The 26,122-nt window shown below is 41.1% G+C and overlaps 1 protein-coding gene across 1 annotated transcript in view; it reads left to right on the forward strand.

Moving 5' to 3' along the window:
• LOC136460515 (uncharacterized) overlaps positions 1–25,336 on the forward strand; it is a 29,995-nt gene extending 4,659 nt beyond the window's left edge. The window contains exons 2-6 of the mRNA XM_066460176.1: positions 1,421–1,701; positions 2,491–2,574; positions 24,215–24,324; positions 24,751–24,760; positions 24,845–25,336. Of these exons, the coding sequence (XP_066316273.1) occupies positions 1,421–1,701; positions 2,491–2,574; positions 24,215–24,324; positions 24,751–24,760; positions 24,845–25,336 (977 nt within the window). The remainder of the gene's footprint in view (positions 1–1,420; positions 1,702–2,490; positions 2,575–24,214; positions 24,325–24,750; positions 24,761–24,844) is intronic.
• Positions 25,337–26,122: the final 786 nt, after the last annotated feature.

A 26,122-nucleotide genomic window follows, 5' to 3' on the forward strand; every position in this document is an offset into this window, starting at 1 on the left:
TGGGGCGCCTAGGGCTGGCAGCCGCCGCCTTTTCCCTGGTGGCGCCCCCCCTCCTGCCGTCGATCTGGACTCCAGGGGCTGCGCCCCTTTATTTAGTCGGAGTCCCTTTTGTTTACAACTCGAGTTTTGTTTTACATCTAGCTTTAGCTACTCTCGAACACGGCAATTCCACGCCGTCTTTGTGTGATTCAGAACTCCACCTTCGAGCGATAATTGTGATTGCTCGCGTCTTTTTCTTGTTCGTTTTTCGATTGCGTGCAGGAAACGATCTTCGTGATCAGGCTGATCTCGCACCGGCGAGGTTGGTAACCATCGGGAGTTGGTTCAGCGATTGCATTGGCGCTTCGGGTTCGCTCATCGTAGTCGGATCGTGAGGGTCTACTTCCACCAGATCGAAATTATCTCCACTCACCGAAAGATCGGGCACTCCCCTTCTATCAACCCCCCTCTTGCCATATTAGGACCTTTCAAGAGGTATTAAGCCATGGTCATTGTTTGATTAAAGGCTTAGCAACCTCGGTGTCAAAAGATGACTCAAGTTGTGTTCAACCATGTGGGGGGGCAAACCACCATTCTTTGATGGCACATGCTATGATTATTGGAAGAGAAAGATGAAGATGTATCTTAGTTCAATCAATGATCAAGTGTGGGATGTGACCGAGAGTGACTATGTGATTCTTGATCCCACCAATCTCACCAAGACAAGGCCAACAAGCAATGCAACACAATGGCTCTCAACACCATCTATAATGCCATTGATTCCAAGGTGTTTGAGCAAATCAAGGATTGTGAGAAGGCTAGTGAGGTGTGGAAGAGATTGGAGGAGACCTATGAGGGCACACCAGTGGTGAAGAGTGCCAAGCTATACATTCTCTAGGACAAGTTGACAATCTTCAAGATAAAGGATGATGAGAGCATTCTAGAGATATTCCATAGATTGCAAGTAATTATCAATGACTTGAAGGCTTTGGGAGAGAAGATCAATGATGATGATGTTTCTCATCGGTTCTTGATATGCTTGCCTCCAAGATTTGAGACATTGAGATTGATCATCATTAGAGGAGGATTGAAGCAACTCACCCCTAACCAAGTACTAGGTGATGTCATGACACAAGAGACATACTATGTGAAAAGGGGTGGGTTGACAAGGATGACAAGAAGGAAGATGAAGACAAGAAGAAGAAGAGTGTGGCATTCAAGGCTAGCTCATCATCCAAGAACAAGGGCAAGTCCAAGAAAGAATCAAGTGATGATGATGATCTTAGTGACATTGATGATGAAGCTATGGCTCTCTTTGTGCGCAAGATGGGCAAATTCGTGAAGAAGAAGGGCTATGGTGCAAGAAAGAGAAGATATCACACCAAGAGCAAAGAGTATGTGAGGAGATGCTACAATTGTAAGAGCCCCGATCACATTGTAGTGGATTGTCCCTACAATAGTGATAATGATGAGGATGAGAAGAAGAAACACAAGAAGGATAAGAAAGAAAAGAAGGAGAAGAAGGAGATGAAAATGACTTTCACAAAGAAGAAGGGTGGAGGTTATGTGGTCACTTGGGATAGTGATGGCTCTTCGGATGATGATGGCTCTAGTGATGATGATAAGAAATCCATCAAGAAGGCACTAGCAAGCATCGCAATCAACAATAAGCCTACCATCTTCGACACTCCATCGACATGCCTCATGGCAAACCCTACCAAGGTAAAATATGATATGAGTGATGATGATGAATGTGAAAGTGATGCTTATAGGAGTGATGATGATGATGATGAGGAGTACACCAATGAGGAGCTCTTGGACATGTGTGAGGAAGTGCACACTTGCTTTGAGATAAAGAGAAATGAGTGCAAAGAATTACGCAAGAATATAAAATTTCTTGAGCAATCCTTTGATGAGCTCAATGCCTCTCTTGAGAGTCTAAGGGAAGACCATGAGAAGCTTGGCAAAGCTCACTCTAAGCTTGAAAAGGCTCACTCCTCTCTCATCGAGCAAGTAAAGAAGGAGGAAGCTAAGAAGGAGCAAGTGATTATGATTTATGATGTGGGACTAACGTGTGATATTATTGATGAATCTTTTTATAATCCAATTGTTGTAGCTCCCACTAACCCTTTTTGTAGCACTACCACTTCTACTTCACCCTTGAGTGATGGTTTTACTTGTGATGTCTCACTAATGGTGGAAAATGAGACCCTCAAGAAGGAGGTAAATGAGCTCACTCTTGCCTTAGGCAATGCCTATGGTGGAGATGCCCGCTTGCTAAAGTGCTTGGGTAGCCAAAGATTTTCTCTCAACAAAGAGAGATTAGGTTATACCCCCAAGAAAGGCAAGGCAACATTTGTCACTCCCAAAGCTATCTTTGTTAAGGGCAATGGTCGATTTTGCAATAAATGCAAGCAAGTTGGGCATATAGAGTAATATTGCAAGACTAACAAGAACAAGAAACCTAATGTATCCTCAATTAAATTTGATTCTTGTTACATGCTTGTTAAGGGTGCCAATGGTGTGAAGGTTAAGTTCATTGGTACACCAATTGTGGACCCAAAGAAGAAGGGCATTTGGGTACCAAAGACCTTGGTAACTAACCTTCAAGGACCCAAGCAAGTTTGGGTAACTAAAAAGAATTGATCTTTTTTTGTAAGTCAATTATAAAGCCAGAGGAAGGCATTAGACGCTTGATAGTGGGTGCACACAACACATGACCAATGATTCAAGAATGTTCAAGTCAATCAATGAAAATGAGAGCAATGAGATTGATAGTATCACATTTGGTGACAATGGCAAAGACAAGGTCAAGGGTCTTGGTAAGATTGCAATATCTAATGACTTGAGCATTTCCAATGTGCTACTAGTAGAGAGCTTGAACTTCAACCTATTGTCGGTAGTTCAATTGTGTGATCTTGGTTTCAAGTGCATATTTGGTGTGGATGATGTAGAGATCATAAGTGTAGATGGCTCTAACTTGATATTCAAAGGATTTAGATATGAGAATCTATACTTGGTTGATTTCAATGCTAGAGAAGCTCAATTATCAACATGTTTGCTCACTAAGTCTAGCATGGGTTGGTTATGGCATAGAAGGCTTGGTTATGTTGGAATGAAACAATTGAATAAGTTGATCAAGTATGACTTAGAGGCTTGAAAGATGTCACATTTGAGAAGGATAAGCTATGTAGTGCATGCCAAGCTAGAAAGCAAGTTGGGAACATACATCTTAAGAAGAGTATGATGAGCACATCTAAGGCATTTGAGTTGTTGCACATGGATTTATTTGGACCAACCACATACACTAGCATTGGTAGAAACAAATATGGATTTGTGATTGTGGATGATTTCACTAGATACACTTGGGTGTTCTTTCTTGTTGACAAAAGTGATGTGTTTGCAACCTTCAAGACATTCATCAAGAGAATTCACAATGAGTTTGAAACAACCATCAAGAAAGTGACAATGGTTGTGAATTCAAGAATACAAGAATTGATGAACATTGTGATGAGTTTGGAATTAGGCATCAATTCTCGGCCAAGTACACTCCTCAATTAAATGGCCTAGTAGAGAGGAAGAATAGAACCTTGATTCACATGGCAAAATCAATGTCGAGTGAGTACAATGTGAGTCACTCATTTTGAGCCAAAGCAATCAATACGGCTTGCTACTATAGCAACCAACTCTATTGTCCTCCATTGAAGGAGAAGACCCCATATGAGCTCTTGAATGATATAAAGCCCAATATTGCATACTTTTGGGTTTTTGGTTGCAAATGCTATATATTAAAGAAAGGCACTAGATTGAGCAAGTTTGAGAAGAAATATGATGAAGGTTTCTTGCTTGGTTACTTCACTACTAGCAAGACTTATAGAGTTTAGAATTTGGCTAGTGGTACTCTTGAGAAGGTTCATGATGTGAAATTTGATGAAACCAAAGGTTCCCAAGAGGAAGATGAGAATCTAGATGATGTGAGAGGCACTCAATTGGTCAATGCAATGAAGAACATGGATGTTGGTGATATAAGGCCTAGAGAGGTGATTGAAGTTGAAGATGACAAAGATCAAGTGCTCTCTAACTCAAATGTGCAAGTTGATACAAATCAAGCTAGTTCATCATCTCAAGTGCAAAGTCAACAAGTGGCTAGTATATCATCTCAACCAAATGATCAACCAAGTGCAAGCAATCAAGTACAAGTCCTCCAACCAACCAATGTTGCAAGAGATCATCCATTGGATTCTATCATTGGTGACATTTCAAGAGGTGTGCAAACAAGATCAAGATTGGCATCATTTTGTGAACACTTCTCATTTGTGTCATCCATTAAACCTAAGAAGATAGATGAAGCTTTGTTGGTTGTTGATTGGGTAAATGCTATGCATGAAGAGCTAAACAACTTCACAAGAAACCAAGTATGAGAGTTAGTTGAGAGGCCTAAGGATGATAATGTGATTGGAACCAAGTGGGTCTTTTGGAACAAATAAGATCAAGATGAGATAGTTGTAAGGAACAAAGCAAGATTAGTGGCTCAAGGTTACACTCAAGTTGAAGGTCTTGACTTTTGAGAAACATATGCCCTAGTTGCAAGATTGGAAGCAATTAGGATCTTGTTAGCCTATGCTTGTGCCCATAACATCAAGTTGTACCAAATGGATGTGAAGAGTGCATTTCCCAATGGGTACATTAATGAGCTTGTGTATGTTGAGAAACCTCCCGGTTTTGAAGATGAGATGAAGCTCAACCATGGTTACAAGTTGAGAAAAGCTTTATATGGATTGAAACAAGCACCAAGAGCATGGTATGAGAGATTGAGGGATTTCCTACTCTCTAAGGGATTCAATATGGGAAAGGTTGACACCACTCTCTTCACCAAGAAGCTAGGAAATGACTTGTTTGTGTTGCAAATCTATGTTGATGATATCATATTTGGATCAACCAATCATGACTTTTGTGAGGAATTTGGAAAGATGATGACAAGTGAGTTTGAGATGTTCATGATTGGAGAGCTTAGTTACTTTCTTAGTCTTCAAATCAAGCAAATGAAGAATGGCATATTTGTGAGTCAAGGCAAGTACATCAAAGACATTCTCAAGAAGTTTGGAATGCATGATGCTAAAGCTATTAGTACACCAATGGGGACAAATGGAAGCTTAGATAGTTATGCTAGTGGCAACATGGTGGATCAAAAGATGTATCGGTCTATGACTGGAAGCCTACTCTATATGACCGCATCAATGCCAGATGTGATGTTTAGTGTATGCATGCATGCTAGATTTCAAGCCTCGCTAAGAGAGAGTCATTTGAAGGCAACAAAGAGAATTTTGAGGTACTTAAAGCATACACAAAATGTTGGAGAGTTGATTGGATATTCGAACTCCGATTATGCGGGATGCAAAGTTGAGAGAAAGAGCACATTGGTCACATGTCAATTATTGGGATGATCACTTGTGTCATGGTCATCAAAGAAGCAAAATAGTATAGCACTTTCAACCACCGAAGCAGAGTACATTTCAGTCAGTAGTTGTTGTGCTCAATTACTTTGGATAAAGGCTACTTTGAGTGACTTTGGAATCAAATTCAAACAAGTGCCATTGCTATGTGATAATGAAAGTGTCGTGAAGCTCACCAACAACCCGGTTCAACATTCAAAAACAAAGCACATAGATGTCCACTACCATTTCATAAGAGACCACCAACAAAAAGGGGACATTTGCATTGAGAGTGTGGGCACCGATGATCAACTTACTGATATCTTCACCAAGCCACTTGATGAGAAGAGGTTTCGCAAGCTAAGGAATGAATTGAACATACTTGATTTCTCAAATATGTGTTGATGCACCCCCATTATATGACATGCCTCTCCTTCAAGCAAAAGCAAGGTAAAGTTGATTGACATGTCATTCATCCATTGCTAAAGACTTGCTTAGTGCATCTAGTTATTCCTCACATGTCTTAGGCTCATTCATGAAAATCAAATGAATTTGATGCTTGTATGGTACCACTATTGCTTGTATGCTTGAAATGATCTAGTGGTAGCATATGACATGTTTGTGGGCTTGTGAACCTAGTGTTTGATCTAGAAAATGAGCTATAAGTGTTTAACTCAACATGGTGCATGATAACCCTTATTTGGAGGTGTGAAGAAGCTTGTCCTTGGATCAAACCGAGTTAAATATCTTTTGCAAGTGACCTAGATTGAATCAAATTAGGAAAATGATCCTCACTTCACATGGTTTCACCCCAACCTATCTAAAATTTGAGCTCACCTTTTGTGCTAATTGTTAACAAAGGGAGAGAGAAATTCACAAAGATAGCAAGAGATAGGGGAAGCAAACAAATGAAATGACATTGTAAGGGGATCAATTAAAATTTGAAGCACACAAGTATGGGGAGCAAGCTCATAAACTTGTATGTTGCATTTGTATGTGCATTTACATATGTTTGCTTGCATGTCACAAGTTTTTAAATTCCATATCCATGCTTGTGTGGTGTATGCTAGTGGTAACTTGAATATGAAATGAAAACTAGCATGCTTAGGAAGAGTAACTAGACTTGTGCTTATCATGTAAAAACTAGACCCTTTGCATATAATGTTGATCTCATGGGGTTTTCTAGTTTTTGTGAATGTCTAGTTACTATTGGTGCTAAGGATGATGTATATTGGCAACTCCGATTGGTATCACGCTTCAAAGGTCCATTCCCAAACTTTCAATTCATGCATATGTGCAAGCTTTCAAATCCAAACTCTTAGCACATATGTAGGGGGAGCTAATACTATCAATTTGGGTTGATGAAACTTGTCCATAATCTTTACACATGGTAATATGCTTGGGCAAGCAACATGAATCCAAAAAGATTTAATTGAATATCTTTGTAAATAGGTTGTCATCAATTACCAAAAGGGGGGAGATTGAAAGCCCTAGTTTGGTTTTGGATAATTGATGAAACCTTGGACTAACCTTTGATCTAAGTGTGTGAATTAGAAAAGGTGGTCCAATCCAAGTGATTGAGCAAGATGAGGTCCATGGAGATGAAGATGGACATGTGTTGATGATGATCAAGCTCAACTTGGAAAAGAAGAAAGAGAAAAATAAAAACCATGAAGATCAAGGCAAAGGTATAAGATAGGTTTTTGTTTTGCACTCAAGACACCATAGAGGGTGTGAACGACTTAGGATCGATAGCCGCACTATAAAAAGGGGAAATCTTTGGCTAAATGGTTTATCGAGTGCCACTAGGTGACATGATTCTTGCATATGGATTTAGGAACCTAGTGTGCTAACTTTGACCCTTGTAAAATGCTTTGAAAATGCTAACACACATGCACACAAGTTCTACACTTTGTGGTTAGCAACTTGGAAGCAAGGGTGAAGTGGTTGTGGACTTAGAAAACGAAAAGGAGGAAGAAGTCTAGGACCGGACACTGGTTGTGGGGTGACCGGACTCACCCCGGCACCTCCGATCAATTATAGCGAGGTGGCATAGCTGGCCGAGAGGGCTGAGGAGTGACCAGATGCTGCCACCGACGCATTTGGTCACTTGTTGGATGCTGGAGGTTGGCGGCGATCGGACGCGTTGGCTCTACATCAGGTGGCGAGTGACGTACGCTGACATCACCTTGACTTGAGCTCATGAAGAAGCTTAGTACTAACTGGATGCTGGGGCATGTCAAGACACCGTTGACCTGACACGTCTGATCAGCCAAAAGTGGCTCAGGAACTGCTCTAGAAATGATTTGACACTGTGTGGTTCTAGGTCTGGTCATTCGAGCAGCGAGTCCGGTCTTCACTTAACTAATCACGCGCTCGGGAGTTAGCCATTGGAGATGAACGGTGCTCGTTTAAATGGAGGACATGTGGCGGTAATCAAGCGACCGGATGCTGAGGTTGCTGCGTCTAGTCACTTCCATTTGCGCATCCGGTCAGTATGTAAGGTGCCCCTCTCTAGCTCTAACGGTTGTATTCGTTTGGGGACATCTATAAAAAGTGTTTGCCTGGCTTGGGGTTCACTCTCTTGGCTCTTTGACATACTTGACATCCTTGTGAGCCTAAGCAAACACCTCTCACTCATCTCCATCATTGATTCATCATTATAGTGAGATTGGGAGTGATTCCAAGTGCATTTGCTTGAGTGATTGCATCTAGTGGCACTTGGGGATCATTGTGGCTGCGAATTTTCTTGTTCTCATGGTGGTTGCCGCCATCTATACGGCTTGGAGCAGCGGAGGAGCTTCGACACGTGTTGGTGATTGTTCATGGCTGGCTCCAGTGATTGTGAGGGGTCTTGTACTTTCTCCAGCAGAGAGCCAAAAGGTAACTGTTTACACCAAAATTTAGCAAAGAGAACGCGGGAACTTGAAGCTTCTAAGGTTGTATCATCAAGGAATCGATCAGATGTGAATCGATATCGGCTGGTTTTGATGCAGTGTCAAAATTGGCTATTTTATAGACAACATCAGCAGACAACGTCAATGGACTATGTACGGATGGCGTTGGGGAGAATATGTCGGACTCCACAAAAAGAAAAAGATTAGGGTCCAAGTTATCTTATGTTAGGAATGTTTTCTTTTATTCCAAGAATTATAATGAGTCATATTTGAGTAGGATTCATGTTTAGGTTCCGGGTATAAATATTGGACCCCAACTATTGTAAGATAGACAACCAATCAATCAATACAATTACTTTCTGGCTTCACACTAACCCTTAGGAGTAGGAATACTGTAGATCTCAACAAGTTCTTCAACAAGCAGGGCTACATCGATTGATCGACCTCTGGCTTGTCTGTGAGTACCATCACGACTTGTATCATACTTGTAAAGCTGCATCAGCCGATTGATCTTTTACGAGCATAATATAAGTTAGTTATCGATCTGTATCATTATTTGTAAAGCTGCATCATCGGATTGATCTCTTACGAATCATAATATAGATCAAAGTTATCGATCTTGTGTTAAACAACTTGTTGTTTAATACAATATCACCAGTTATCGAATCTACTAAGATTAGTAAGATTTTTCTTGTTGTTTTTGGCTGATTCACCAGTTATTGATCTTGTTATAATTAATGTTTCATTAATTATAACAAATCACTTGATTGATATAGAGATAGATCGGCATCATATCATCACTTGGTCATCTTCTAGTCTAGTCACACTTTGAATCTTATGATTGATGAATTGATTATACTAGATCGGCTATTTTATCTCTATTCCAATCAAACATAGTATGCATTCAAGGACATGTTTGAATCCTGAATAAACTCACTAGTTAATGAGATCCAATCTAATGACACTACCATAGCTGCATTGATCTAGTCAAACCTAACTGGTAAGATTTTGGGTTAGAGATTATCGATTAGTGGTTTTGTTCATGGTCGAGATATGTATTTTGTTTGTTTACTATGCATGCATCGGCTATTATAGACGATTCGCCTGTGCTTTCACATATATGGCACGCTTTCATGAGCCTGTCAATATATATATGGTTTTATTGATTCTTTGGCTTTAGTTCATTATCATTATCATAGCTGTATCGATACGATCGAACCTCACTGTTGATAGTAACAGATTAGATTTAGAGCGTTTGTAGATCCATTTGTACCAGGTAGTTGATTTGTTTGCATGTTATATCCCTTCTCCTTAAACTTATCGGCTCAATGCTTTACACTAGTTATATCCATCTAGCCGATGATGTTTCCTTATATTACTTATATCTAGGTGTATTGTACTTGTTATTATAAATCAATCATGACCCACGAGCATCACAGTCCCTAAATAGTCGATTTCTTCTCGTATTGGCTATTTAGTCGATTCCCTTCTTTGGCAGCTCCCGAGGTAGCATACTTGGAACTATTTGGGTAAAACTGGCATGTTCCACCCTAAATTACTGATAAAAACTTTCTCTCCTTGTCAATTGTAGGTCAAATTGACTGGCACGCCTTTGGGATTTTTAGGATCAACTAGTCCTGGGTTGAAGCCAAGCAGATCTCCAGGTTGACTCCACCTAGATCATTCTGGCTTGCTGTGTGTTGGTTGCATCGCCATATTTTTGTGCCAACAAACATTTTGGTATGCTCAGTGGGACCACAATCCTTTAATTAGAAGTCAGATACTCATTAGGTTATGTTTCATCGACAAGGTTTGGCCAAGAGAAGTGAAGAAGAGCAAATACAACGTTATTCTACCTTGGCCGATGACCTCCTAATCAATTTAATCGCTGATATCATCAAGGAAAGTTTAGAAGTGGTGCGCATAGGAAAGTTTCTAGAGGTTATCACACAAGCAAGGTGTTTTGCTACACATCCAATAATCAGAGATATCGGTCTAAGAAAAATGGAACATTAATGCAGGCAAATCAGAATCCTAGGGCAACATGTTAGATGCATATAATGCGGAGTCAGATACGACACAAAGATTACAAGCAGAACATATATGGATTGTTTATTAAATCAAAGCAAACATGGAGCAGATGTAAGCAAACAAGGTTAGAAGCCGTACATGCAAGCGCCAAACTACTCAAGGCATCAATTCGATGGTTGTATTGAGATTGAATTGAGCTTTCATCCATCGGCTACTATCATCAGCTGCTCCATCACTTCCATCGGCTCAAGACACCCAATCAGCCCTGACATTCTAAAGCCGATAATGGATTGGGGATCAGTGTCACTGAGTGGACTAAGACAAAAAAGATCTATCTACATAGAACAAGATCTTATCGCTCCGCTGTGCAGGTCATCAAGTTTCAAGAAAGAGCGTTCAATCTTGTAACTGTGTAAAGATCCAGCAAACAGTCCAGGATGTTCACGAAGCTGTACGGACACGAAGCGTAGTGCATCTATTGATTCCAAGGAGGTAATGCATCTGCTAAATACATACAAGATACATGCTATTACCACAAGGAAACATTATTTCTGCTTGGATTTATTAATTGAACGGACCGACGATCGGCTATTGGTGTAATTTTATCGGCTAGTGTCGACAAAGCCATCAATATCGAGAGAAGCTATGCAAATTCAAGAGGCTCACTGATATGGGAAATAGGATAATGGCTAGCTCTGTCGATGCTTAAATCTTGGATTGGTGATGGCTATTCTAGAGTTAAAATATTTGAATGGAACATATGTTATTTGTAGGCTGACAGGAATATTTTATTATATGTGCTAGCAAGGCTGCAGTTGTCGTCGATCTACTACTATCCTCATCAGCCCATGAAACAACTACTTTACCAGAATGAAGTATTTGGGCTGATGACATCAACAAGAGCCGATCAACTAGAGCATAAAGCTGATGGTTTGCTGGATAGAAAAGATAGCCGATTCCTGTTGATATGTCCAAGCCACCATGCTCACGGCAACAACGCGGTGTTGTTGAATATAGAACACGGGTCTTGCTAACTACATATTTCCTTCCCAAACAGACGAGGGCCGATCACTTCCTAAAATGGAATCGGCTGTGAGGATAGCACTTCACATCATTTAAAAGGAAAGAGATAACACGTTACAATGCCACACATGCATATACACATGTTGACATATATGAAGAAGCTAGCAAGTGTGTATAAATCCATGCATGGTATATGCTTCTCAAAATACATAAAATTGATTAGTTGCTCAAAAGAAAGTCATACAAAGGATTCCTCCTCCAGATTGCCAAAGACCATGGTGTATCCATATATAAATAAGAATCGGCTACTCCCCTCATCTACATCGGCTAATCTTTCACCTCCATAGACTCCAAGAATAGATATACAAAGACTATCTTGGGGGGCTAGTACTGGCTCAATTTCCACTTTAGCTAATGCATCAAGTGATGGAGTCATTTGGCCTGGCAGACACAACGTGGCCGGCTCAGGCAGAGCCGCCGCTAGCAATGGCACTTTAGCAGTGGATGACCACGCGCGACATGGGGGGTTTGGATACATCGGTGGTGCTCTGAACGCACAATTGGCTATGTAGAGGTGATGCCACCGCTACTGACCAGATTTTGCTCTTGAGACAAAAGAGGAAAAGCATCAAGAAGTTGAGTCCACTTACTATACCAGCCAAATGGAACTCTATTGCCGATTGGGAATTATTATATGTGGAAAGAGATCAGGACACAAAGTCCATGTATCCCTCTGTCGTCATGTGAAGATAAGAAGCAACAAAAGCTAACAGATTAAGGAAAAGTGGACACATCATGACCAGAGAATTGGGATACATGACTCGCTTCTCAAGATATGCTCATGCATGGCCGATTACTATTTTGGCTATGTGCGATTAATTCAGTCTGCATGGGAGCAGACTCTAACTTGTGCAGACAGTGAATCAATTTATAGTTCCATCTTCTACATAGCCAACATATCAGTTCATGACACCACTATAGTACCTAGGTTGAGGAGGACTAATCAGGGATCAAGAGCAGTTGACCTGTGTTTGCTATCAGAAGAAAAGTTTAGATCAAGTGGGCTGATAAAGTTGAGCAAACTAAGAATAGCCGATAGGTAGAGTAGATATTTTTTCTAATTACCTCACCATCGGCTGAATAATTTTGAAAAAATAAATATCACATTCCCAGTATCCAAACTCATGACCAAGGGTTTGAGCCGATAAAGATGGTAGCCGATTACTTCCTAAAATGGAATCGATTATGAAATTAGCAAGTCTCTTCACATAGGATGAAAAGGAAAAGCTGAATCGGCTGTTAGTTCAAGACCTTACTCTTCAAGATGATGGAGTCTGTAGCCAATTGGCAAGGGCATAAGGCCAATGAGATATTGGTTTTTGGTGCAACAGTGGAAATTCAAGAATAATCAGGAGAAACCAATGAAGATCAATATAGACGATGACCATAGCTGGTTCAGTTGGAGCCAATGGGATTGTCGAGGTCAGATTAAGTTTTCTCCATGGGTTATTACCATCGGTTGTTTGACCAAGCATATTTTTCAATAAGAAGAAATGTCATCATGGGAGATTACATTAGAGAAACAAAAAAAGGTAGCAACCTGACTGCAGATAGGAGACCGTTAGTTTTTAGATTTGAAAATCATTATCAGCATACGAAAAATCGGTTCCAAGTATTAAAAGGTGCTCAGAATTTGTATTATTTGAAGCACAGAGCAGAAGTAGACCTGCTTATTCAAAGGCGTAACACATTGGCTATTTAGCATTAGCAAAATAGCAACTCACATTTAGGCATTGCTGCAGTGGCTAGCAGGTGTCGGTGCACGACAGCATCGTGGTGGACAACGGACCAATATGTTGTCGATCCGATACTATCCTCCTCAGCCTAGGAAATAATTACCTTGTCGGAAATCAAGTGTTCTGGCCGATGATGCCGACGGAAGGCAATGGGCAAGGACAACTCAAAGGCTGATGGAACCCAGATAAGCATCATGGAAAATTAGTATATATGTGATGCTATCTTATGCACGTAGAAGATGGCTTGCAAGCATCTCGGAGTCCAGTTAGAGCTGTATGATGACAACAAGAAAGCCAAGTCTGTTAAGCGCATATGTGTATGCCATACAAGGGAATTCCCAAAAAGATATCGGCATACATATGATTGCAACTGATCGGCTAGATAAAGCCGAATGAAGCACAACCAATTATTTATGGACTATAATTCTATTTTGACACTTTTGCATGCTTTGCTAGCTTGGTTATTTATGTAAGGTAAAACAAAGGAAAATATTTGTATATCATATGCAAGACGAGCCCAAGATCCTCAAGTTCAGCCAACAATAGGGGGGCAAGATCAAGCCCTGCAAACACCAGGTGGGCAAGGTCAAGGTCAATTGACAAGGGGGCAATCACCGTCATAGCAGTCACCAAGTGCCCCTATCACATAGACAGCTCAACTTCCTACTAGATGGACCCAAGTGTATTTAGTCCAGCAACCAACCTCATCAATTACTCAGTAGGTCATGCAACGGCTGGCTCAGGAAAGATTCAGTACCTCATATCAAACACCACAGTTGGCCCATAAAATTGCTCCATCAGTACAGAAGGGACAGGCCAATGGAAGCACAACAAGGAAACCAATAAAAGTCAATGGCCAGAAGTTCTAAACATACTATCATGAGATAAAGATGGAAAAGATTACTTCTGATCGGCTCAGCATCTAGAGAATTGTTTGACGGTCCACTGAAGGTAACTTCATCCTTAGCAAATGAGGGCCTCGTGATCAAAGGAGTACAAACCACTGCTCTGAGATGTATCCTATGCCTATTGAACAGATGAATAAAGGAAAAATAAACTCATTAGTTTTCATCGGATTTCTCTTTCTTGGTGAGTTTCAATAGCCGATGATGCAATGGGTGAGGCAATCGGCTAATTAACATTTGGAGGAATCTCCATCGACTCCTCTTAAATGATCCATGTAGCTGATGAAAATATAATAAAGAATTATTTGAGCAAGCTCAGATCAGAGAAACCATCGACTCTGATATAGAACCCATGATATTCATTGACAACAAGTAGCTGATATTTGCATTTGTTCGGCCATCTATCAAGGTTCATTCTGCTGGTAATGGTGTGGCACTAGAGTTAATTATGTCGCAACTCCTGTGCAAGCTACAGCAGGAGGCCACTGATGATTTGTTTATTTGGATCAAGAGTGAGTCCACATGTGACTATAATATCCATTGGCTTCATAGTGAGAAGATCAAGAGCATAAAGCTGATGGTTTCTTGATAGAAAAGGAAAAGACGACCAAGATTCTCCTGCTAGTATGTTCAAGCATATTAATTCAGACACTATAATAGCTGAAACCTCACTCGAGTTTGGCTGAAGGGCAATGTATGGATAGAGATCCTCATGGGCATTCTCAACTATTCGTTCATCGGCTCCTCTATGGTGTGAACATCTCATTGAATCGTCTATTGGTTCACCATCGTCGTTGCAGGTGCATTCTTATTCTCTGGCACCTTGGGTCTCACCGGTGACTATGTCACACTAATGCTTAGCTGCTTTATTGCCAGCGCTAACGTGGCTACAATCAGGGGGCCTGGTACTCCTCAAATGATCTATCAAGATCCTATAAATACTTGTCCAGGTTGGGCGCCAAGGTATCGGCTATGAGTGCTTGGAGTATATTTTAAATATGGTGGCCGAGAATCGAGGCACTGTACATGTGTATGGCTACATTAGCTAGAGCTCAACTAGTTTGGCTTTATTATCTACAACACCAACGTGGATGTGCCGAGGCACGAGTACTCCTACCTAGACTAGAAGATGTAATAGCAGGATATACAGAAATCAGTAGGGGTCAGCTCAGCTGCACGTGATTGATAGAGCATCCAGCCTTGAGGCTGATTGCTTCTAGTCCTAGCAACGAATCAAGGCCAACACCGATTACATTTACTAAGCTTGGCACACCTAAATCTATCACAACATTTGACTCCAAAACTATGCTGGTCATCTCATGGAAGGCAAATTGAAGGTTCTGTTACGTGTTCTTGCATCTACAAAGAAAATACAAACAATAGTAGAGAAAGGGATAAATGTTAAGCATGGTCCTCTAGTGAAGTATCTAAACTAATGACCTTCCCCAAAGAAAACTGACTGCTAGTTCAAGACCCCACCTTTCAAATGGAAGAATCATTTATTCCTAAAAAGCCGATGAAGATCAGACATCATTGAAAATTAGAACTCAGAGTCGCATCGGCTGAATATTTTAATTCAGACTTCAAGGCTGATTATAACTTGTTTCTTTAGCCAACAGAGGTTAGATACTGCTCTAGGTCACTAGATGTCAGGATTTGTCCATTTGCTTAGGCTGGCGCCATTTCCAACTTCTTCGGTGACAACCAGGGATTCCACGAGTTGACAAAAGTCATCGAGCAGGCCATAAAGCACACTGAGGTGACCAGGCTCAGGATGGAGGTACATGCATGCATATATGAGGTATATATTCTTTATTCCTTGCTTTTCCTATCACTTGTGAACAATTTATCATAGGGAAAGAATGTCGTCTAAGTAGTTGATGAATGGGATATGGTGTGATAAAGGGAACCTTGCTTCTTTTTGCAAAGTACTTGGGAAATTTTCTTACAAAAATTCAAAATTAATAGCTTGTCTCCTCGATGATATTGAATTTCCTACCAAGGCTATATGTTATCATAAAAAACCTTCCACATAAACTGCTTGTTTTGTGTTGAGTTTTGTCAAGACTCGTTGACCCTTGTTGAGAGATTTATCATGCTCCTAAGATCAAGATCACGTACATGCTACATATGTGTGTTGCTTCTACATTGGGAGTACCCAAAAACATGCTTTTCATCCACCTCAAAATGTTCTGCTCCTACACTAGGAGAAGACAAAAAATATGTTTGCTAGGTTTTATCAGAATAAATGCTCTAAGTTCTTGATAATATTTCTCTCAAAAGTTGTTGTAAAGAGAGACATGTGTTATGAAAAAATATAAAAAATGGACACAAAAAAGGTCCAAAGTAAAAAAGAAAAAGGGAAAAGAAAAAGATATGAGAATAAAGATAACCCATGTTCTCACAAAAATATTCCACAAGAGAGAAATATATTTTAGGAGAGCATAGTAGAATTAGGTTAGCCACTAAATATTCCACACACATGCACATCTTGATCTAAGAGTATGACACTTCTCTCCTTGGATCCTGGGGTTTGACTTTACGATACGCAAGGTAAGTACATACTTTGTCCCTACCCAAATGCCACATAAGCTTTTTAGAAGTAGGGTAAATAGAGGCAAAACAATGTCTTGGTGAGGAACTATGCACATTGAGCGATCAGAGAGAATCATTTGGGGAGCAAATCTATGTTTGGATTTAAAAATCTTTCAAAAAACCCAAATTTGCTGAGCAGGAGAAGTGAGGATGACTGGATTCTAATCCGTTCCATTCTTCAACCACCCAAGATGGTGTGATAGATACTTCAAAGTTCACATGTATAGGTGAGGCTTATTCAGCTCCTTACTAGTGATTTGATAGCCGATTATAGTTATAAACTCAGGGGCTAGCTCTTAATCGGCTAAAGTAGATGAACAATCAACCCAAGCAAGTCATCAAGGCCAAGTATTGCAATCAGATGTCGCTGACTCATGAAAGAAGACCATCGGATTGAAATAGTTTGAAACATGAAAATTCATACTCCAAACTAGGGGGCCTATGTTTACACCAAAATTTAGCAGAAAGAACACGAGTACTTGAAGCTTCTAAAAACACATGTTGGTCACTTTTTGCACCGACAGACTGCGTCCAGAGGCTTATGTTCTACACATGGCTCTAAGGAAGACAGTCTTGCCTCGTGGTAGCAATAGGGAGTCATTGACCAGCTTGCAGCAGTGTCTACTACTATCAATATGGCGAGGTGAGCAGTTTGATTTCTTACACTTTTTCCTGTCTGAGATCAAGGATGTGATAGCTGACACTATTAGTACTAGACGGTAGCACGTGTACCCTCACATCATTAGGCATCTGCTACGCTCAATTGACTCTGAAAGGAATGGGCTGCTGTACAATGAGTCGACCTGTGAGGTTATGACCTACAAGCTAGCAAGTCTAGATGATTGTTGTCGTGGACAACATGCCCTTAGGTCATTTCAAGAGCTATTACCCATATAGGAAATAGAAAGACATGAAACAATGGATGCAGCCCTAGAGAAGGCAGAGCACTAGTCTAGGATTGGAGGAATCTTGAATGTACGAATGCAAGATTCTAATTTTGATGACAATGACTACCATGACCCTATGTCAGACGACCACGACGAGGGAGGGTCGTCCTCCGGTGGTGTGGCCAACAAAGAGATGGATGATGTTCCACCTACTATAGAGATGTTTGGCAAGCAGGCACGACCTCTAGTGTTCATTCAGCAACCGTTGGAGCTTGGACAAATAGTTGCTAGGCTAGTTATCGGCCAGGAAGAAAAGTAGAAGCATATGGAATGATAAGAGATGTGTTTGAAAGCAAGTATTGATAAGCAAGCAGAGAGTGTGGTCCTTCTTAAAGAGCAGATGAGCCATCAATCATCTGCTTTTTGTGAGGCCATCAACCAACAAGGCCAAAAAATTGACCTGATGTGCAATGTGTTCACTGGTTACTTTAATTAACGGTACAGTGCCACAGGGGTTAAGGCCCCTAACTTTCAGATGCTTCAGTTGCAATGTTGTAGTCAGGTCAACCCCATTGCTAGTTATCTAACTGGTCCTGATAATACAACTGTCCACACAGAGTTACCCATTATGACGATGCTACATAAGCAGAGTTTAGCTTTAGGTCCTGATTAGGTCAGTGATCCACCTTCTTCACCCCCTCAGGTTAAGGTGCAAGTCACCATAGAGGCACATACAGAGCCTCTTAGGGCTTCTCCAATGCCTGAGATACCTGAGCCACCTTCAGGTTCTGATGAGGCAGGTGATCCACCTTCTTTGCCCTCTCAGGTCAAGGTGCAAGCTGCACAGGGACACATACAGAGCCTCTCAAGGCTTCCCCAACAAACAAGATGCCTGAACCTGCTCATGCTAGTATTACTACAATCAAACATAAACATAGTTCAACTTTAGCTCATGAGGCAGCTAATTGACCTTCTCCGACCAATCAGGTTGAGGGGCTAGATACTGCGTGTGATGCCATAGGGGCACATACAGAGCCTCCTAGGGCTTCCCCAACAATCATGAAGCCTGATGTGACCACCGAGCCTACTAGTCCTACCATTAATAGAGCTGAGTCGACCCTAGGGTCTGACACTACTACTTCAGTTCAGCAGATCGGAGAGTCCACCATTCGTCTAGGTAACCACTTCACTAAGCATGATGAGACATCAGATTTGAACAATGAGATTTTAGCGTACTCACCAGGTGAGATGCACTCACCAGGCGAGTTTGACCTCAATAGCACCATCATGACTTCGATGCCTGCTTCGTCGTCATCACCACATCCTTTGGATGCATAGTCACCTTGAATCTCTACCAAGGAAGGGACATACAAGAGATTGGTGATAGTTTGATAGTCGAAGGGAGGGATACGATAGAAGGTGAGGGAACAGAGGCATCGAAATTTGGATTTAGAACAATTCTTGATGTAATAATTGAAGTCTTGCTTATGACACAATGTCTATTTTATGGTTCTATAATAAGTTGTACATGTTGAACCCTTTTTATCACTATATTGGCATGTAGGCATCGAAATTTGGATTTAAAATGATTCTTGATGTAATAATTGAAGTCTTGCTTACGACACAATGTCTATTTTACGATTCTGTAATAAGTTATACATGTTGAACCATTTTTGTCACTATGTTGCCACTGTAAATTAAACCTAACATCTAAGTGTGATATGAGCAACATCTATCTAGTTTGACTACCTCATTGCAACTCAAGATGTTCCTCTTAAGAGAGAACTATAGGGTCGAACAACCCCATCGCAAGTCAAGGAGTCACCTAGACACGAAATCTATTGTCCAATGCATTACAATCATAGAGTAGGGGACTTTCTTTCATGCACAATCAAATTTTGCGTGCGTATTCAGAAAAGAGTAATAGATATTGTCCATCACATTATAATCGCATAGCATCGGACTTTCTTGTGTGTGCATTCAGAAAAGAGTAATACACATTGTGCCGATGATTAACATTTACAATGCCTAACGTAGGTGGAAGCATTCAGAATAGAAATGTGCAAAGTTACTAAGTTACCTATGGTATTTTATAAGAGGGAAGGAAGCTTCCCTAAAACCTAACTCCCTCTCGAGAGGGGAGGTAGGATCCGGCCCATGACCTCCTAATCACCTCATCCGAGCATGTCGGCCACACAAGCCAATCACATCCAAGCACAACAAGCAAACATCGTGAAAGACAAAGCGATGCGCATAAGTTGCTCTTCGAATTAAAGTAATAAACTAGCCTTTCATTAAGATTGGAATAACCCTAGATACAATCTACGGCTCAAAGAAGGCAGCGAGGATGATGTCTCCTGCATGAGTGGCCACCATGATGGCCTCCATGGTGGTGGTAAAGTCACCAGTGAGCTCCTCTATCTCCTCCTCATCAGCGCCAACTAGAAAGACAGGTTCAAGCAGGCGGAGATTGTGTCCGAAACAAAGCTACGCCGTGGCTAGGGCTAAGGCAGCCCCAAGGCACACCCCGCTAAGGGCCACCGTCCTAACCCGAGCTGGCATGACCCATAGATGGTCCTCAAGCAGTGATGAGGACATCCCTTCCATTAATACAACCACACCTACTGCACAACAAGGTCCGATGACAAGAGCTCGAGCACAACAACTTAATTATCAGGTAAAGTCATTCCTCGCTGTTCATACAAACTCGTCTCAGAATTGGATGCTACTAAATCATGGTGATGATTGTCTTATTCTTAGGAATGTTGGTCAAGACCCCATTGCCTCATGTTTAGACCCCATGATGAGGATGGAGCAGCTGAACAAGTGGGAATCATCATTAATGGGGTGCTCAGCTCATCTCAAGATAGCAGGAAACACTCCATCAAAAATACCATAACTTCTTGATACGAGATCCAATGAAGCTGGTTTTTGACTTGTTGGAAAGAGCTCCTCGTCCTCTTTTAGATGGGTCCAATGCCACTATTAGAATCTATTGAAGTTGTGCACAGTAAGCAAAAGGATGCACAAACCTATAGCTTGGGCCTCGTCCTTGTACTGACTAGAGCCCATTGAGGGATGCCCAGATTAGGGTTTCCCACTCTCCCTTGTGCTCTCCTCCTTATAAATAGAACCAGTAGCCATCAGAATGAGGGTGGGTTTTGTTTAGATGTAAGATAGCTACTGCTTGTTCCTTGTAAACGTGTGTGTCGGCTAGACCACCCGATTTGCTTGTTTCAAGACCCCAACTTGTGATTCAGATTCAGCCTTTGGCTTAAATCTGTGAGTTATTTGCTTGTTCATTTTGTTCTTGCTTTTTCTTGGTTGCTTGTAGGTTCATGGTGTTCTTGGCATGACAAGAACATCACAATCAGAGTCGGTGTACCTATTGCTAAGGCACAACAACCTTGTGGTCATTGTAGTTAGACAACCAACGTTGAATCCACCCCAAATCGAGTTTATCCACACTCACCAAAAGATCAGGAACAACCCCTTGTCCCATCATGTGGTAATTAGAGCAAGGTTCTTTGGTGAGTGATTTACCATTCATTACTTTACCTATAGTCCAAAAATATAAAATAGGATAGAACTAAAATTCCAAACACAAGTTTGAGCCTTGCTGATCTGCTTAGTTCTATGCTTGTTGATTTTGTGGTTTACATCATGGTGCCAAGTGTTGGTTCTTAGGTTCTAATCATTTAGAGTTTCGAGTTCTTATCATATTTCAGTCACCACACAATCCGTTGTTGCCTTTCCCCCCACTTTAGCCGCTGCAATCTCCACCAATACCACCACCACCACCAAAAGCCCCACTGCTCTCTCCACCTTTTCACTGAAACCCTCACCACCATCACCTTCAGCCATGCCTACACAAACACTACCTTATGCATCTGTCCTTGTGGTGCAAATCTGAGTACACTCAATTTTGAAAACAAGATAGTTCAAATTGCATATTTGTACTACTTGTTGCAATCCTTATCTCTAGTAAAAGAAAGTCTATGCTACTTGCTACATTCTTGTTATAATCATATTGAAAAAGTTTAGTTTGTGCTACTTGTCGAAAAGAAAAGAAAAGAAAAAGAAAACATAATAGAAAATAGAAAAGAAAAAGAAAGGAAAAGGAGGAAAGAAAGAAACAAAAAAAAGAAGGGTTAAGTTTATGCTATTTACTCTCATCATTTCCATTGTTTGCTACTGTCCGGTGACAACATTTGTGTCTAGGCTCGCATCTCTAGCATGGGGTAGCCTAGGACCAGCACGGTACTATCTTTGAACACTTATTCAACTTACATTGACTAACGTGGTTCCAGCTGTACCTTGATTTTTTAAGCCACCTACAGCTCCACAAATTATCTACAACATCACAGGGTTCTACTTGCTACTACTTGTGTTGTTATTGTCATCCCCACCACCATCTACATAGCAAGGTAAGGACATGTAAGAACTTGGTTGCACATGCTAAGAGAATGAAAATTGTTGTCACCTAATTCAATTAGTTGGTAGGACCTATTTTCTTATGATTCCCTTGCTGCATACTAACCATGGTAGGAGAAGGTGAAAGGACCCCTCCACAATCATCTTGATCGAAAGCCTTGCTGCAACACTTTGAATGCAAAGTGAGGCTCCATGCTGAACACCTTGATGAGGATGTTCGTGTCACCAATGAGCGCCTTGGTCAATTGGAGATAGCTCAGATTGAGACCAACACCAAGTTGGCTTCCTTGGAAGGCACTCTTGGTTCTGTTAATACATCTCTTGTAGGTGTCTTGGAGCAATTGGAGAGGATGGAATAGAATCAATGTGATGGTTTTGAATGACACAATCACAACAACAACAACACCATGGGCAGCATTGCTGGTCATGATGAAGAAGAATATACAGCGAACACTGAGCTTGATGAGGAGGTGAATGGTCATCAATGCATCGAACAACATCACCGCCACCATGAGACAGGTCCTCGCCCACCATGGCATGAGGTACGTGCTGATGACTCATTTGGCAAGATTAAATTCACCATACCTGCTTTTGATGGCAGGTATAATCCTAATATGTACCTTAGTTGGGAACTAGCTGTTGATCATAAATTTACTTGCCATGATTTCCCTAAGGACAAACGTGTTAGGGCTACCACTAGTGAGTTTACTAACTTTGCCTCTGTTTGGTGGTCTGAATACCATTGTAAGAACCCAAATAACACACCAACTTGGGATGCTTCAAAATGGGTCATGCGGGACAGATTTGTTCCTTCTTATTATGCCCATGATCTTTTACATAAGTTGCAACAATTGAGGCAAGGATCCAAATCTGTAGAAGAGTACTATCAAGAGCTACAAATGGGTATGCTTTGTTGCGAGCTAGAGGAAAATGAGGATGGTGCCATAGCTAGATTTATGGGTGGGCTGAACTGGGAGATTCAGGACATTCTAGCTTACAAGGAAAATAATTCTGTCAATCGTTTATTTCAACTTGCTTGTAAAGCTAAACGAGAAGTGCAGGGATGACGAGCTAGCATGAGGGCTAACATTCCTATAGGTCATGCTAGCCTGTGGTCCAATGTTGCTGCACCATCAACACATGCACCCCCACAATCTTCCTCGACCATCAAGCCACGCTCCTCTACAACAAATTCTATGCCATGCCCAAGTGAACCAACTAGAGGAGCAATGACTACATCTGCCATGTTCATCCTTTGTGGTATCCATAGGGAGAACAAGGGATATTCAGTGCCTATGCTGCAAATGATATGGCCATGTACGCAAGGACTGCCCAAGCACACGTGTGATGGTTGTGCGAGCTGATGGTCGGTACTGCTCTGCTAGTGATTTTGATGAAGAAACATATGCTTTGCTTGTTGCTAACAATGTAGCGGAAGGAGATGATTTCCAACAAAACAAAGAGCACATTGGGGCTGAAGCTGCTGAGCACTATGAGAGCCTTGTGGTGCAGCGGGTGCTAAGTGCGCAAATGGATAGGGCTGAACAAAATTAGTGCCACACTTTGTTTCAAACCAAGTGTGTGATCAAGGAACGCTCTTGCCATGTGATCATAGATGGAGGAAGCTGCAACAACTTGGCAAGTGCTGAAATGGTGGAGAAGCTTTTGTTGAGCACAAAACCACACCCGTAGCCTTACTACATTCAGTGGCTTAACAGCAGCGGCAAGGCGAAGGTAACATGATTGGTAAGGGTAGAGTTTGCCATTGGTTCTTATCATGATTCCATTGACTGCAATGTTGTGCCTTTGTAAGCATGCTCTATGTTGTTAGGTAGACCATGGTAGTTTGATAAAGATTCCTTGCACTTTGGTAAAACAAATCAATACTCTTTTGTGCATAATGACAAGAAGATTGTGTTGTGCCCCATGTCCCCTGAGGCTATTCTAAGAGATGAACTTGCTAGAGCTAGCAAACTTAAGAATCAGGCTATTGCTAGTGAAAATCAGATTGTCGCTAATGAACTTGAGAAACATAAGAAGAAGTCCAACAAATCTGTTCATCATAATAAAAATGAGATCAAGCTGAAAGGCTCTTGTTACTTTGCCACCAAATCTGATTTGGATGAGATTGATGCTAGTACTACTGTTTGCTATGCTTTGGTTTGCAAAGAAGCTTTATTTTCACTCGAAGATACATCTACTTCTTTGCCTCCTGCTATCACTAATCTTTTGCAGGAGTATGCTGATGTTTTTCCAAAGGAGGTACCACCAGGGCTGCCACCAATTCGAGGGATTGAACACCATATTGGCCTCATCCCTGGGGCTTCCTTGCCTAATTGTGCGACGTACAGGACCCACCTAGACAAGACAAAAGAGATTCAATGACAAGTACAAGAATTGCTCAACAAAGGTTATGTGCGTGAGTCTCTTAGCCCTTGTGCCATTTCTGTGCTTTTAGTTCCTAAGAAGGATGGATCATGGCGCATGTGTATTGATTGTAGAGCGATAAACAACATCACAATCAGATATCATCATCCTATTCCAAGGTTAGATGATATGCTTGATGAATTGAGTGGCTCAATTGTGTTCTCTAAAATTGATTTGCGTAGTGGTTACCACTAGATTCGCATGAAGCTAGGAGATGAATGGAAAACAACATTTAAAACTAAGTTTGGTTTATATGAATGGCTAGTCATGCCCTTTGGATTGACTAATGCACCCTGTACTTTCATGAGATTAATGAATGAGGTTTTATGCGCTTTTATTGGCAGATTTGTGGTGGTATACTTTGGTGACATCTTGATATATAGTAGATCATTAGAGGAACATCTTGATCATTTGTGTACCATTTTCAATGCTCTACAGGATGCACACTTGTTTGGCAACCTTGAGAAGTGCACCTTTTGCACAGATCAAGTCTCTTTTCTTGGATATGTTGTGACACCACAGGGAATCGAAGTTGATCAAGCCAAGGTTGAGGCCATACACAACTGGCCTGTTCCCTACACAGTCACACAAGTGTGGAGTTTTCTAAGACTTGCTGGTTTCTACCATCGATTTGTGAAGGATTTCAGCACCATTGCAGCCCCGTTGCATGAACTCACCAAGAAGGGTGCAACCTTCACTTGGGCTGTAACCCAACAGGATGCTTTCAACATGCTCAGAGATAAGTTAACTCATGCACCCTTGCTCCAACTTCCTAATTTCAATAAAACCTTTGAGCATGAATGCGATGCTAGTGGAATTGGTTTAGGTGGTGTGCTGCTACAAGATGGCAAACCTGTAGCATATTTTAGCGAGAAATTGAGTGGGCCTAGTCTGAACTATTCTACTTATGATAAGGAATTGCTTGCTTGAGTTAGAACCTTGGAAACATGGCAACATTATTTATGGCCCAAAGAATTTGTTATACATTCTGATCATGAGTCATTGAAACACATTCGAAGCCAAGCAAAACTGAATCGTAGGCATGCTAAATGGGTTGAGTTCATTGAATCTTTCCCTTATGTCATCAAACACAAGAAGGGTAAAGAAAACATCATTGCTAATGCTTTGTCTAGGCGTTATACCATGCTTTTCCAAACTTCATTTCAAAATATTTGGATTAGAAACAATTAAAGCATAATATTCTCATGATGATTATTTCAAGGATGTGTTGCTAAATTGCAAAGAGGGACAAACTTGGAACAAATTCATCCTTGCTAATGGGTTTATATTTCGAGCTAATAAGCTATGCATTCCAGCTTGCTCCGTGCGTTTGTTATTGTTGTAGGAAGCACATGGAGGAGGACTCATGGGACATTTTGGTGTGAAAAAGACAGAGGACATCCTTGCTGGTCATTTCTTTTGGCCCAAGATGAGGAGAGACGTGGAGAGGTTCATTGCTCGCTGCACAACATGCCAAAAAGCTAAGTCATGCCTTAATCCTCATGGTTTATACATGCCTCTTCCTGTTCCAAGTGCACCATGGGAAGATATTTCAATGGACTTTGTGTTTAGGACTGCCTAGAACAAAGAAAAGGAGGGATAGTGTGTTTGTTGTTGTGGACATATTTTCTAAAATGGCACATTTCATACCATGTCATAAGAGCGATGATGCTACACATGTTGCTGATTTATTCTTTCGTGAGATTGTTCAATTAC

Source organism: Miscanthus floridulus, chromosome 6 (genome assembly GCF_019320115.1).
Source record: "Miscanthus floridulus cultivar M001 chromosome 6, ASM1932011v1, whole genome shotgun sequence".
Lineage (NCBI taxonomy): Eukaryota > Viridiplantae > Streptophyta > Magnoliopsida > Poales > Poaceae > Miscanthus > Miscanthus floridulus.